This window comes from Nipponia nippon, unplaced genomic scaffold, assembly GCF_047370975.1.
Source record: "Nipponia nippon isolate SJK-2023a ecotype South Korea unplaced genomic scaffold, ASM4737097v1 scaffold_5, whole genome shotgun sequence".
NCBI classification, from domain to species: Eukaryota; Metazoa; Chordata; class Aves; order Pelecaniformes; family Threskiornithidae; genus Nipponia; species Nipponia nippon.
Window position 1 is genome coordinate 15,290,020 of NW_028262369.1, and position 15,577 is coordinate 15,305,596.

Consider the following 15,577-nt stretch of genomic DNA (forward strand, 5'->3'; position numbering starts at 1 on the left):
CTTTCTGCTTTTGAGAACACGATGCATTGGTTTCTTATTGAGACACCTGAGAGAGAAAAAACAATTTTGCGATGCAGATGGTCAGTAAAAATGCTGAAGATAAGAAATTACAGGTATAAAACCTGACATTTTCCATACTCTTGAAGAAAAAAAAAAAAAGGCCTTTATTTGCAGAGTGCACATGGGTCCTCTTCCTGCTAGGTGACTTCCAAAAGGTTCAAAACTAATCTTGCATATTGCAGAGATCCTTGGCTTTAGCTCCCCTTTCCCCTCCTGCCCCACGCTTATTTTAAACTTAAACTTGGCTATGGGAGACAGTAAGTTCATAGAGATGCCTGTTAAATTCGTAAATATTTTAAGATCAGTTTTTAGGTGTGGATTTAACTATGTCACCTAAGTTTTTGAAAAGACCTTTCCCTGATTTTTTTTTTTTTTTTTAAATTCAGGTTATTCTTTACACTTATGATACAAGGCAGCCGTTGCTTTAACAGGAAGAGCAATTCAACTTCACATCCTGGCCAGGAGAAATTGCTCCTAGAATTTTTTTTTTTTTTTTTTTTTAATCCTACCTAGATGAAAACCCAACCTTTGTGGACTTGTCACATAAAACTTTGTGTGGTTGTATCAGGATTGTTGTCATGCTCTGCAGCTACAAGACAGCAAAATACTTACTCTAAAGGGAAATATTTTTACTTGCAGTCTGATCTGTTCCTTTTCACTATAATTGTGATCAGCCTGGGGACACATTGGCTAGATTTGGCCCATGGAAGGCTTCTGTCTAGCTGATATCTTTTTCTTCCTCTTGGGGAAGCATATGGGGAAATAAAATGGCTCATGCCATACCCACTCAGGTGCACAGAAATTTCTAGTGGAGAAAACCAGTGATACTGCAGTATCTTGGACGAGTTGCCTCCTCCCTCATTTTGGGAGCTTTTGTAAAGCTCTTGTTATTTGAAGTATTAAAAAAACTATTCTAATTCAGAAGCTCTAATACTACTAGTGAGGAGCGTATCTGTAGATTTTATAGTCTATGTGTCTCTTCCATATTAATATTGTTGCAGTTCTTAAACTCTGCATTAACTTATTTACCAAGATGACACTGGAACACTTCAATTCATGTATATCAGGGGATATTGCCAGGATCTTATCACTGGAGAGTTTTGAGAACAATTCAGGGTGACGTTTTTCAGGAATAATACAGGTATTGTAAATTCTAGTTTGACGTAGCGGGCTAGACCAGGTGACTTCTCAAGATCTTCTACAGCTATGTTTACTGTGATTTTAGTGGAAGATTCAATGCACTCTTCAGTGGTTTGGTCAAAAACAGTCACTTTGTTTTGTTTTGGAAGCATGTTTCTTAATTTATAGTCACAGGGAAAAAATACTTGCAGTCCCTTGTCTTGTTTGAAACAGCTTCTCTATTTACATGGGCTATATGAAAAATTAACCTTAAGAAGTTTGTTTGTTTGTATTGCCAGATATTTTAGGAATGCTGACTCATTTTACCAGGCTGAGGGTGTGCACATATGAGCAAGTGACCATCAAATCAGAAGGATGAGAACTTAAAGTGCTCCTGCCTCATCTGTGTGCTTGGTCTTAACCAAGCATACCCTTTACCACGAAGTAAATGACAGGCTGTAACCTCACAGCCTGGCTTACCATGCCCACACCCTTAAAAGAGATGACTTGCCTTGCTTGAAGTCCTTTAAGCCTGGAGAAACAAACAAACAGAAAAAAGCATAATTGGTCAGTGCTCTTCTGGGGAATCAGGAGCACACAGTGCTTGCACACCACTGAAGTCACAAGTATCTACAGGTAAATGAAATCATAGGGAGTGTTCACTAAGGCAAGGAATGGAAACTCCTCTGGGCTGTGAAATGGTTCATGTTTTGGCATCATTAGTTTGTGAATTGGTTCAAAGGTGTACATATTGTGAGTGTAGTATAGAGAGTACTTCATGTCTTGCACACTATGTACACTTGGGAATCATTGTCTGGTTTGTGGGTTTTGTTTCATCTGTGCAATAATAATCTGAAATGCTACACTTTTTGTTTGATCATACTCTTGGTAACTTGATCCGTTTGCTCCAAGGATGCGACTTGTCCTTAGGTTCTTCCAACAATACATGTCTGAATAGCATGTGTGGAAAGGCTGATCTGTGCCTCTGAGGAAGAATCTATAGTAAAGCCTTCTTTCGTAGTCATTGCTTAGAGATGTGTATTTTTCTCCCAAATCTGGCAAAGTTACCCTTAACTTTCCTTGAATCTTTTCTCCATTTGTTGCTGTTAATTCCATATCATTACTAGAATTTCTTTATTTAAATAAGCTACAAACATGCATCTCCTATGCTGAACCTCTAGTCCGGTGTTGTTAAAATGTTATGCGATTGCTTTTACTTGAAGGTACAGCTTGATACAGGGACACTGCAGAGTTCTGCCAGAATTGATATATAGCACTGCCGATAGCTGAAAACTTAAATTTTTCGTGACCCACACTAGCAGGTATGATGCAAAGGAAATGAACTGAAATACCAGATCCAGGTGATCTATTGGCATTATCCTGTGACTCTTTTTTTTGCCTTACTGAAGTGAATGAATGATGCATTGAGCCACAAATGCAAAAGCTCATATGCAGAATACCTATGTAGTCTAAAAATTACATTGAAGATAGTTAGCAGCCCTGATTCTAGCAGGAGCTGTTACCTGTTCTCCATCCCTTCCTGAGTGGCAGCAGGGCAGTTAATTTTGTTTTCCAGAGCTGTGTGGTAGGAATTAAGGATACAGGCATTAGGACTATGGCTGTTTTGCTGCCTGCGCTGGAAGTTTGTTATAGTAGAGGGGATACAAGGGCTGGCTGTCTCAGAGAGACCAACGGTTCCTGCATCCCTCCCTCATTCTGGCACTGGCCTTTTGTCCTGACCCACTGTGAGCTGTGTGAACCTGCTCAAATGGGTGAAAGACTCATCACTGTTTGCAAGTGATGAGTTCATCCCCTCAAGGTGAGACTGTTTTCTGTCAGATGGGCAAGGTGAACTGTTTCACCGTGGAGTCAAGCAGATGCCAGCTCAGTGCAAGGGGAGCATCCCTTTTGGCATCAGCGAGGTGTTAGATGGGCTTAGCTGTCGTGTGAAAATGTCCTCACCTTCTCCCTCCCTGTCAAAGCTGGCTCCTGTGTTTTGTATCATGCTGTAATATTAATCTGGATGTGTGAATGGTCATGGGATGAAAAAGTGGAGGGGGCGTTACACACCTCTTCTGAGTCAGGGTCAATGTACTGGGCCATTCGTGATGGCTGGCAGAGCTGCTTTTGGAACCACTCCAACAGCTGGGAGTCCCAAACTCCCTTGTTGCAATGTTTTCTAACTGTGAGACAATTATTTTTAATATCTAATTAAATTTCACTTCTTTTGAGCTTAGTCGTCTTTTATTATAGCTTTGGTAGGCCACAAGAGTTAATTACAGTCCTCTTTGCAGTGGCCTGTAACATACTTGAAAATTGTCAGCCTGGCTGTTCCTCCATCAGCACTATCTTTTTTTTAATTAACTCACTCAACCAGTGGGTTCTTCAGTTGTTTCTCCAATCTCAAATATTAATTTCAGGCAAATTTTCATTCATGCTTTTGACTCTTCCCCAGTTTGCACAGATATCTTTTAAAGTGGGTGCTCAATTCCAGATATCATCCAGCTGGGGTTTTCCTGTCACCAGGGCAGAATAACTACCTTTCAGGCCTTCTCATATTCCTTTTGAGTTTCAAAATGCTGTTTGTCTCAGAACTATAGCACAGTATTAAGTCATTTAGGTTGAGTTGCTGTAGCCATTGCTCCTTATTTTGTGTTTGTCCACTTAATTTTTCTTGTTTCCTACTTCACAATTGTTTTTATTGAATTTAATTGATTTCAGATAGTTTCTCCCATTTAACAAGTTGCTCTTGAATTATTATTCTGTCTTCCAGTTACGTTTGCACTATCTTGATGTAGTTTGTCCCTTCTGTAAGTATATATTATGTGATGTCCCTGAAGCTATTGAATAAAAATAGTGAATGCAATCAATTCCCCATTAACTAAGAGGGATGGGGACGAACTAAATGCTGGAAAAACGTTATTGGTGTCTCAATCCATACAAAGTCAATGCAAATTCAGCTTAGGCTCGGAGCAGCATGAATGTGCGCAGTGTCAGCGTGGGTCTGTAAACAGTATGAACATGTTCACGTGGCACTGTGCCCAAGGTAATGAGCCTTCCAAGAAGGACTGGGGAATGCAGCACAGAGGCACTAAATCTGGTTGCATAAAGAATGTTTTTTCTTGGTCTGGGCTACTTAATCTGGGCATTTACTTGGTCTGGGCTACTTAATCTTGCCTGTATAGAACCAGTGCTGCTGTTCTTACATTTTGGTGTGGATGAACTAGATCATCCTTATAGACATGATAGAAAATATGTTCGCCTCTACTGCTGAACAGATGCTACAAACATCACTGTGCATATATCCTGACAGTTTAATGTAGATAGGTTGTTACCTATTGGTAATGTTTCATGGGGTTTTGGATATTTTAAGGGAGAAAAAGAAGATAAACAATGACTTTTGAATGGCAATCCTAGCACAACATAAAAAAGGATAAATCTGGAAAGTCTCCTGTGAACGTTGAGGTCACTCCAGAACTGCCCAGTTGCACACAAACATGCCAGAAATTACCGGGAAAAAAAAGGCTTCGAGCTGTCACGTGAACCTGAATGAAGTACTTGAGCATGCATTTAAGTGTTGCATTTAAGTCGTAACACTTAACGTGAGATTTTTCTTACAGACAGCAAAACTGGGAAATATGAACTGACGTGTTGTTTTTGGTTTTTTTTGAACTACTTAGTTAATTCCCCACCTTTCAGATTACCCTCTTTTCTAAAAGCAAAACCACCCTTGACCAGTAATGAGTACCTTAAGAAAAATAAGTAAATGGCAGAGCATCTAGTTAAGATCACAACTTGCATTCAGTGCATGGGATATATTTCCCATTTTTGTGGGGTTTTTTTGTTGTTGTTTTTTGAGTTGTCAGTTACTCAGCTATAGAGCAAACTGTGTCTGGTTGATTTCTTTCAATGGACCGACCAACCCATCTTTGCCTCTGGGTAAAGTTGTGTTAATAGGTAAACAGATCAGTAATGAGAATGAATTCCAGTTACTCTGTAGAGCAGTGACATACCAAAACTGAGAACTTTCTGGGTTTGGGTGATTAATCCATCTAAACAGTCTTTGTCTTCTGGTGCTGGTGGTGCATACAAGGAGGAATACTTACTATATTCTGTTTCGTTCAACAGTTAATGATTTTGCTATACATGTGCCGTCATGGCCTATACTTCTTTCTGCTGGTGTACCATCTTTTGTAGCTGGACTCCAGGATTTTCAACTGAAAACAAAGTCAAGGACAGTTTCCTTTTGTACACATAAGCAAACTTTTTTCTATTGAGCAATCTGTTATTTTAATAATGGAAAAAATGTTATTTTTAATGCAAAAAATGCAGTGATCCAGAATCCTTTTGCCAGAAATTGGAAGGTTAAAGACGGGTTTTCATTTAGAATGCAAATATTTCTTTTTCCTAAGAAACATTCTTTTTTTCCTTCCAGAAAGCCTTTTCTGAAGTAATTGCCTTTCTGTATGTGTAGGGGTAGGTAAAGTTGTAGTTTATGGTGCAATGCATAATGCAATGTATCTAAATAGTCCTATAATTTATTTTCTCTGTATTAACAGGAGTTGTTCTTCGTAGTCTTATACCGACTGGTTCTGTTTTGTGTCCTCCATGTTTTAAATTAGTTTTCTTCTGCACCTTGGCTCTCATGTTAGAGTTTCCCAGAAGGGGGCAGGGGAACATGCGAACATTAGGTCAGTATGTGTAAGGAAAAAAACCCACCTTGTTCTTCTTGTGTGTTTGGATCGGGTAAGCAGTGGCAATAAATACAGATAAATTTATTTTCTGCTCTAATCCCAGCACTCTACAGAATGGACTTAACTTACAGTTCCCCCAAATGATGTGTGCGCAGGTCAGATATTTAAACTAAAGACTGTGTCGTCCAACTGCACCGGAGTGCATGTGTGGTCTGTTAGGGCTTCTGGACGGAAGGGGCTGGCTTTTTATTTGACTCCTGTCAGTGCCAAATGAAAGTATTTGTAATTAAAACAGGAAAAAGAAATCCAAATTCGTATAACAACATAATCTAATTACAATGTACTCTGTCATGCTCCCAACCTCCCAAAACTGCAGGATTTGATGTGGCCTATGAATCTTGATGCACACACATATATACGTGATATTTAATAGGTATTTTTAGATAGTGGAATACTATAGGAAAATATTTATATTAATATATTGAATATAACATATGTAGAAAAATGGAAAATACGTATCACAAATCTCTTTTTATATGTTAAGAAATACTGCTCTAGAACTCTCTTCTGACTTGTGATTTAAAAACCTTTTTGCTGAAAAGTCAGGTAGAGCAGAAGAGTGAGTGAAGTTCTCCAGGTTGTGCCTCTTGGTGATTGAATAGCTTGAGGGGGCTGCGAGAGGGGGTGGGTGGTGGTAGTGGTATATCTCAAGACAAGTGGTTTGTTTCGGAAGAGGTTTACAGTGATTCAAAATGAGCAATGACTAACCTGGCAACCTTGAATAACTGGAGAAAAGGAGCCAAATCAGAAAAATAGACACAGGGGAACTTCAGCACATTTTCACCTGGTTCAGCAGTAAACCAAAGAGGAAAGATTATTGTTTTGAGTGTTCATCTTAATTTCTTTGATCTGTCATGTAATCCCTTGCTAACTGTTTCTGTCAAAAATACTCTGTTTAAAAAGGATTTACTGATTAACCAATCTGAATCAATGAATCAGTTTGGAGAGCACTTACTCAAGCAGTTGCCCCAACTTATCTGCTGGGGATCCTTAAGTACTGCGGAAAAGGGTGGTAATAAGCAGTCTAGTTTGTAACATCCTTATGCCGGTGAGCTGCAGGACAGAGCAGGACGCATTTGGTGAGGAGGAGCCCGTGGTGACTTGGGAAGGCAGTTTCAGTGGGAAGTCGAGGTGATAAGCCTGCTAGATGAGAGAGGATCAGGGCAACGAGGAGATGCAATGATAAGAAGCCTGGAGCTGCAGCCTTAGTGTCCCTGATCTTGCTGCTCAGCGCTGCTCAAAGGGGGTGGTCTCATCATCTTTGTGGTGTTCTTTAATGTTACTGGGTTTGCTCTTGTTATGGGAGCTCCTAGAACATTTTTGTGGTTTGTTCATTATTTTTCTGTATCTGGATCTCACCACATCTTTTTCATTCATTTAACTGAATTGTTTTAGTCTAGTCTTCCAAAGCCACATATCCATTTTCTCTTCCTAGTACCTTTTCTGTTTAGTGAGGGTTTTTTTTTTTTTGTAGCTTGGTGATTACATAAAACAGAGAAAGGTTTAGTGTAGGGATGCACAGTGTTTTCAAGCTTAGCCTCTTGAAATGTCTGTCATCTTGCTTGCAACTCAGCGGTTTATAACTGCTCATCTTGAGTGGTTCACATTATTTTAGCATTATGCATTTTCTTTATCAAGTTTCTTCTGCATTTTGTATCTCCTAAATTTTTACCCTTTTTGGAAATCCTTTTGGATTGACAGAATAGTTTTGCCATTGTACAGGCTTTCTTGAACATAAGCTACGTTAACCAGCACTGCAGTAGCTTACTCCTATTGTAGGTATTTGGCAGGCCCACTAGTAACTGATTTTTGGCGGGGTGGTGGTGTCAAAAGTATATCATAAAAAAAAAAAAAAAAACAAAAAAACCCAAAACCCAACATCTGACAAAGATGACTTGACTTACTGAAGGAACTCTGTTCAGGGTTTAATGTCAGTGTCTGGTGAAGTATCCTCTCACCAGCAGTAAGACTGCAAGTCTACCTATGACTGCCTAAAAGGCTCTCACCACAAAGTTGAAAGTTCTCCTGCACTGCTGTTGCTGACTGTATGGTCTTAGACCTGGGGTCCTGAGAGACCACCTTCATTCCACTTGAATGGCAAATGATGTGAAAGTATGTAACTTGCTGCAAAATCATTGCTCTGCAGATCCAGCCTTTAACTTGCTTCTAGGCAGAGTGTATTTGTTTCAGGGTTATTTTTAGTAGGTTTTGACCATACTCTGAATTTTATAGATGTTTCAGAGTTTGTACTTGCAGAACTTTCTTGCTTAAATTCTTTTCTCAAATTCACTGCATCTTCCTGAAGCGGTACTGCTGATGTAGCCTAAAAAACAACAGAATATCATGTGGGCATTTTTATTAACTCTTAAATATATGTGAAAGGGGGTGGGGAAATCCCCCAGCATTTTCCTACACTGCTGTTCTGTATATGCTCCTTTTAACAGGCACTGGAACCAAAGCCCTCCTGGTTGCTGCAGGCTTCCTCCTAGCAAAACATGACAGTGTAGTTGCTGACAGGTGTTTCAGTTCAGCCATGTACCAGGTCACATAAATGTTTTCCATCCTTCTGTGTTCTTTATCAAAGCTATTTGTGGTCTGTGTTATTTTTGAATATTATTTTTGCAGTGTTTAAAAATCAGCCAAACAAACCTCCCAGGTTCTGTCTTGGTCCCTTTCTGCAATGTAAAGAAGGCATAATACCTAAATGTGGTGGCTTATTACTGAAGGAATAAATACATGCTTTTGCCTTGTATCTTAGAAGTGGTGGATAAAGTGCAAGATGTGGTTGGCAGAATTCTGGTGAATTTCAAGACAGCTTTTGAGAATTTTATGTCAAAATTCTCCTATTAAAATATGAACTTAATGTGGTCAAACGGTTTGCTTGTACCTTTTAGGAATAAACAAAGGAAAAGAAATTCATTCTTTACAAATTCTAAAGCAAAGCTATATGTTTGAATTTAAAGAATACAACTTACACGTTTTTGGAAACTCAGATTGCGCTCAAACACTCTCCTCCCTATCCCCCCCCTTTTCTTTTATGGTAGATTTCATGCTGTGTGTTTTCTCATGGCAGAGACGTTGAATTATGAAGTTAGTTTTTAAGATCATGTGGTTGAAATTTTTTCATGTAACTTGGCTGCAGCAAAAGTTTATGTAGCTTTTTCTTAAACTGTTGTCGAAATAATTTAATACCTGACTGTGTCATCAGTAAGTTTGTAAAAAATGTTCTGTAAAATCCTCTGAAAAAAAACTTTTCTGATACATTCAACTAAGTATTTCTGCTTCTGCAGCTACATGTGGGTTTCACGCAGCTACTGAGAAAGGATGCTTCAGCTGAAGTGGTGTGGAATAAATTCACTAAAACTGCATGGTTCTCTTTTGATAACTCACATGATCATTAGTGTCACAGAATGCCATGCTTTTTCCTGTGCAGACTTTTAATTTCATGCATCTGCATGCTGCTGCTTTCTGAAATGAATAGGTTTTTTGTTTCTTTTAAAAGGTATTATCTTTTGAGAATAATTGCTGTCACTAACCCTATTAGCAAAACTATGCTGCTTCTGGCACGCAAGTGGAACAGGAGTGTATTGGCCTGGCTGCGGCCAGTGTTTGTAACAGATAGATTCTGGTAATGTATGGTGTGGTCTGCACCTGAAACTTGAGAGCTGAGATAGAATTTGGTTTTAGTTTTAGGTGCTAAGAAGTAGGGCACTTCTCCCTTGAAATACATTTTCAGAAAGATGCTCTTAAATGATGTTGCAGTTCCTGTTGATGAACATAGGATGAAAACCCAAAATTGTTCTAGAAATCTTCATTGCTGTGCTACACCCTTTGTTTCCAAGGATTAAGTTGAACTCTCTTTAAATATTTCAGTGAGCACTTCCTCAGCTTGCACTGATTTCTGATACTGTCTGGTGGAGCTTCAGGGAAGCATCAACACCAGATGGGGAACTGGGAGGGCTGGGGGTGGGGGACAAAAAATTGCTCTAAGGTGTTGCCGACCTGTGTTTGATGTAAAAAGGATCTCAAGCTGGCTGTGCTTTAGTGCATCTGAATGATTTCCTGATTGTCTCACAAAGTTGCATTATATGTTCTTACTTCCAGAACTTTCATTCAAATAAATCACAGTTTCGGTGTGGTAATATTTGTTCAGACTGGTTTGTCTCCTGTCTTTCCCATCACAGCATGAAGACTAGTTTTAGAGACAAACAGAAGCTCTTCCAGGAGAGCAAGACAGGCACCTGATTGGTTTTTCTGTATTTTGTATTCATGTGTGGTCCTCGCGTTTCCCCGCTTCCCCACCTTTAATAGCTGTACAGTTGCATTTCACAGAGAAGTGGAATTGCCTTATCTTGTTTTGGTGTTTTCATCTCGCCTGCGTGGGTGGACTTGCAGAACCAGTGTTCTAGATCTCCCTGTATCACAACAAGCGTTGTTGCCCAGTATTGCAGATCTACTACTTTGAACATCTGAAAAAACAAAACCCATTATTGGAAGAAGATTGAAGAACTGAAGCTGACAAAGGTAAGCCAGTTGCTTAGAACCTAGTTTTGAGAGCAAATGTAAAAAGAACTTCCCAGATGGGTTTACCTGTGCTCAAGGCATCACAGAAGTAGATTTCTTGCTGCCTTGGTCACACTGTGCCTGCCCAGCACGTGACAGAATGAGAGTAGTGGTTGTACACCATGCATGATGATTAAAGGGTATTTTCTTTTTTATGATTATACCATACATGACAATTATTGTCTTGACAGCAATATTAATTTATTCCAATATTTACATTTACATCAGCAAGGTTCAGAAGTATAACAGTGCTTTTCTGCTAACTAACTTACCACAAGAGCACACATCTATGTATAGAATGTATTAAGTATCTCACTGGTTGCTCTTACGCATTTCAGAAACAGTTCACAAGAAACAGAAATAAAGATAATACTATGAAGCATAGCAGAAGTCTGCAAAGTACTGCAGCTTTATTACTTAGAGGTTGGATCCTGTTGGCAGTCCTTAGACAGCCCACTCCTCTGTACAAATACTGTCCACTGATTAGATGCTAGTGGAGACAACTGTTGATGCTAGCAAAAGTGGACTGCTGCATTTGAGGTTTTGGCACATTATTTTTCTGTTAATTTATGACCCACATGTTGCAATGCTTGACTATTACAGTTAAATATTGCCAGGCTTTATTAATGGGGAGGAAATAGGTGTGGCAGACACAAGTCTTTTACGTTCTTAATATTTTATTGGCCAGAATGCTCTATAGGCTTTAATTTTTTTTAGCTATTTTTCTTCCCAACAAAACTCGTTTTTTCCCATAGAAGTTAAGCACAAGGGCATGTCTTGTTCTGAGTTCTGTCAGCTCTTTAGTTTACATACGTCACATTTCAATGTTTTCCAAGATGCTGCAATTAGTTACGCAGTATCTTAGCTGAAGTTCAGTGCATCATACCTGTTTTATTTCAAACATCAGTTTATGAGACAGTGTAGCAGCTGCAGTCATTGCTGTCTCAAGGATAAGACTGATGTATGCGCCTTTACATTTTTCCCTTTTCAGCCAAGTAAGTTCTCATGTTTTGCTACATACACCGTTTTCTTATTTTTATTAGGGTTTGGAGTATTCACGTTTCAGCCTTGTCTGTTTTGCAGGTTGCTTTGTCTCGGTTCATTCAAGTGAAGTCATAGCATATGAAGCACTCCATTTAGACCTATGAAAAACTGACACCAACAGACCAAGCAAGTACAATAAACCAAGAGAGCCTTCCGAGTTTGATGCCTGTAACTCATCTTCTGGTGGCAACTTTGAGGAAGATTTGATTCTTGTGGTCACAGGGAAAGAAGGTCCAGCCACAGGCATGTAATAAATGATGCTTAATAAATGATTCCAAAAAGCTGCCTTTATGTGTTTGCTTTTACTTGTGATTGCTCGATTAGATATCAAAAAGTGATAGGGTGAGCCTCTAGATGTACTACCGGTTTTCCAGTAGTCTTCTGCGCTGTGCAGGCTGACTTTGAATTCCGGCGGTAACCAGAGGGACCGGGTTTTCCAGAGAGAAGCAGGGAGACACTCTTCTGCTTCTCAAAATACGCTGGTGCATCTCAGGCACGTCCAGGGAGCCTTACAGGCTTCTGTTTGCACAGTCTGTGATTTTAAATAAAAACAGTAGGTTTTAAATGGAAAATACAGTGGAGAGGTAGGCAAGATGTACCGACCAAACATTTCTCCACTTGCACAGTATGATCACCTTTCTGTTGTGACATTGTTTGCATAGACATGTAGACTGGGGATTGAAATAGGATTGTGTACAAAGTGAAGCATCACACCATATTTCAAGCTGCTACAACAAATTAACTATTTAACACTTTGCTAATGTTGTGCATACACTTGTTGCCTCCCAGCCTGAAAATAAAGCAAATAATTGCAATAAGCTTTCTGCCCAGTAGAAGTTACTATAATATAATGAGAAACTGTGTCCTGCACTTTGAGTAAACAGAAGCAACAGGAAGCTGTTGGAAGGAGGACTGTATTGCATTAGATACAGGAAGGAAAATTTAAGAGGGCTCTCTGTCCATCGCCTACAGCTCAGTATGCGGTTCAAGCTGATGTAGTGCTGTTTCTCTCTGGTAACATAGCAACTGGACCACACCTCCTCCGGCTGAAAGATGCTAAAGAGCCCTTTGAGCACTATCTGGTGTACTGCAAGGGAACTGCACCATTTTTAATTACCACAGCATTGCCAGCTGGTACTTTTTTTTCCCCATGGTATGGCAAGGAAATTCTTCGTTCTCTGTCAAGTAATCCTGTTTTTTCGTTCACCGTTTGTGTAGTAATCCCATTTATATTGCAGAAGAGGACTATGCTAATTTTAAATTAATGCCAGAATTGTATCTATCAGTGCATTTTATCTTGTTTCAAAGTAAGTTTTTGATTACAAATAAGCATTCTTGTCCACCTGATGCTCTTCTCGTTTAGCACTCCTGTATGGTGGTATTATGTTAACATTTTGGAAGAATACTCAAGGATTTGAGCATGTTTTTCTTCTCACTTAGACTGCAAATGACTGAAAAGCTTTCCCCACTCCTAACCTCTCCTCTGTTGTGCAACAAAAGAGCTTTCCTTTAAGCATCTTGGTTTCCAAGCACAAGAAATCGTCTCTGGGCATTACTGAACGTTTGACTTAAGGTGTGATGAATCCTCTTATGCCAAGTTGAATTTTTTGATGTATACTGTAGATTAATGTTTAACTTAGCTAAAACAAGTGTGGAACTAGGATTGTTCAGAGTTCCTCCTTAAGGTTGTCTTGTTTGGATCTCAGGTTTTGTACAAAAAAAGGATATGCTAAGTCTGCATTGGATGTCACAGCCTGACTTTGTTTTCTCAAGGCTGTTTCCTTTGCTGCCTGTCTTAGATGATTGTTGCATTATAACAGTACAAAAACCTTATTCTGGCTTTGTGACCTGCATGAGGGAAAGCCTTTTAAACTATCTGAAAACTTATTTATTGATTTATTTAAATGTATTGGTTCCTGCTATAGTGACTTAACCAGTTGTTGTCATGACACTTTGGTATCAGCTTGGGGAGGGGGCACGTTTTGGTGATGTATGGCAAAACAGCCATTGCAAAATAATGCTATTGGTGTTGCTGTACTTCGAGGTTTCCTTTCTTCTGAGAATTTAAAAAAACAAATCCTAGTGCAGGTCAGAAAGCTCGTGGCAGCTTGTGCCTTGAGTACATCAAAACCAATAGCCTACCTAAAACAATATAAAACTGTATACTTGGAGCTCTGCATATACAGTAAATCTGTAGCACTATTGTGAAAACTGTATAAAAATGCAAATATACCATTTTGTTAACTTGATAATGCTTATGCCTCCCCTCCCCCTTCTGTCTTTATAGGTCTACGAGGGCTAATCAATCTTGGGAACACATGTTTTATGAACTGTATTGTCCAGGCACTTACCCACACTCCACTGCTGCGAGATTTCTTCCTCTCCGACAGGCACAAATGTGAAATGCAAAGCCCCAGCTCATGTCTGGTCTGTGAAATGTCTACGCTTTTTCAGGAGGTGAGTGCTGTTTGCCACAATAGCATTGCCTTTCCACAGATGTTGGCTGTTTCTTACTCCAAAAGGGATTGTGTTCTATTTGCAAATACAAAGGAAATGCAAATTACGTTTTCCCTCAAGGTGTGGCAAAACAGAGTGGTAAAGACTGAGTGAGACCCTACTGTCAAAAATACCCAACTGCTGAAAAAGAAACTATTGGCCTTTTTAATTCCTATTCTTAAGTCACCCTTGTTTAGGCAAAGCTGGTATTGGAAATACAGTGCTGCCTGCTCTTCTGAGACTGATCTGCAAGTCTTTAGTCTTAAAGCTGAATGTGTGCTTTAGTTAAAGGTGCAAGTTGTAACTGGAAAATATGTCACAGGCTCTTTGGGTGATAATGGGAGTGAGAATAAAGCAATGGTATATAGCCTTGTGGTTTAAGGCAGTGGATTATGTAGGTCTGTATAAATATTTTAAAGATCTCAATTCAGTGCTTTCTAACAGGGAGAAGAATCTTTGTTATCCTCTCTTATGTGAAAAACCATTAACGGCCAGGAGGATGTAGAAAAGTGAATGTGTTGGTACAGTTTGTACCTTCCATGTACGAGCTACTCTTCCTTTCTGCAGTGACTGGCTTTGCAGTGTGCCTTTCTCTGTAGGTCTAGTCTGTGCTGTATGGCTAGACATGGGCTTCTAGTTTTAAGATGAGTCTTTAAAAACAAACAAACAAATCCAGTCCTGTACCTTTTCCTCAGTGAGATCTGCTTTCTTAGTAAGTAAAAACAAAACCAAAAAAACCCCAACCAAACCCCCCCCAAAAGCTATAGTTATGTGCTGTCACAGAGCATTTAACATAGCTGGAGATGTCTGTATGCAGAGCATGCCTCTTGCGTATATGCTGTCACGGAAGTTTGTTCAAACCGAGACCAACCTAAAATAGCTTTACCTTTATCTTGTGATTTTCAATTTGATTTTACTTCTGTACCTTTTTCACCAGAGATGATTCTTTTTGGTCTTTGCAGGTGAGTTAAACATATGTGGAAGGTAAAGTCCCCCTTAGCCATTCCAGTACAAAGTTGTTTTCTGCTCATACTCAGCACTCGTGAATTTGCAACTTTTCCTGCTGCTTATCAGTCATTAGTTGTATGTTATACTTGTTATTTTTTTTTTTAATTTATTGTTCAATTATTCTTGAGCCTGTCAGGAAAGGAGGTAAAAACAAAAGGCAGGCATACCAATAGGTAGCAGCTGTAGGATTATTGAAACCAGATGTGCGGTTAAATGGGGAAATATCACCCTGCCTAGATAAAAAAAAATCAGTCATGGTATAGAACTACCAGTTTCTGTACACTGTTAATATAGAAACCTATTTGCTTATTTAAAAAAAGTCATATTATAATCTTGATATCCTTTCATCAAATTGTGGTATAAAGTCTCATTCCGATGAATATCACTGCATTCTGTTTACACACATGCATTTTTAATAAATCCCTTGGGAAAGGGGAAATGAGTATTACATTACAGATTGAGGGGATGGAGGAAAGACCAAGACTGTCTAGGTAATGATTTTTATTTCCATTTTTGTATGTGGAGCCCTGTTG

At 39.2% G+C, this 15,577-nt stretch overlaps 1 protein-coding gene across 4 annotated transcripts in view; it reads left to right on the forward strand.

Annotated features, from left to right (window-relative positions):
- The window catches only part of USP22 (ubiquitin specific peptidase 22), a 111,949-nt gene that overhangs the window by 70,338 nt on the left and 26,034 nt on the right, over nt 1-15,577 (forward strand). For all 4 annotated transcript variants that reach the window (XM_087731689.1, XM_087731688.1, XM_087731690.1 and 1 more), the window contains one exon: nt 13,828-13,997. In XM_087731689.1, coding sequence (XP_087587815.1) covers nt 13,828-13,997 — 170 coding nt within the window. The remainder of the gene's footprint in view (nt 1-13,827; nt 13,998-15,577) is intronic.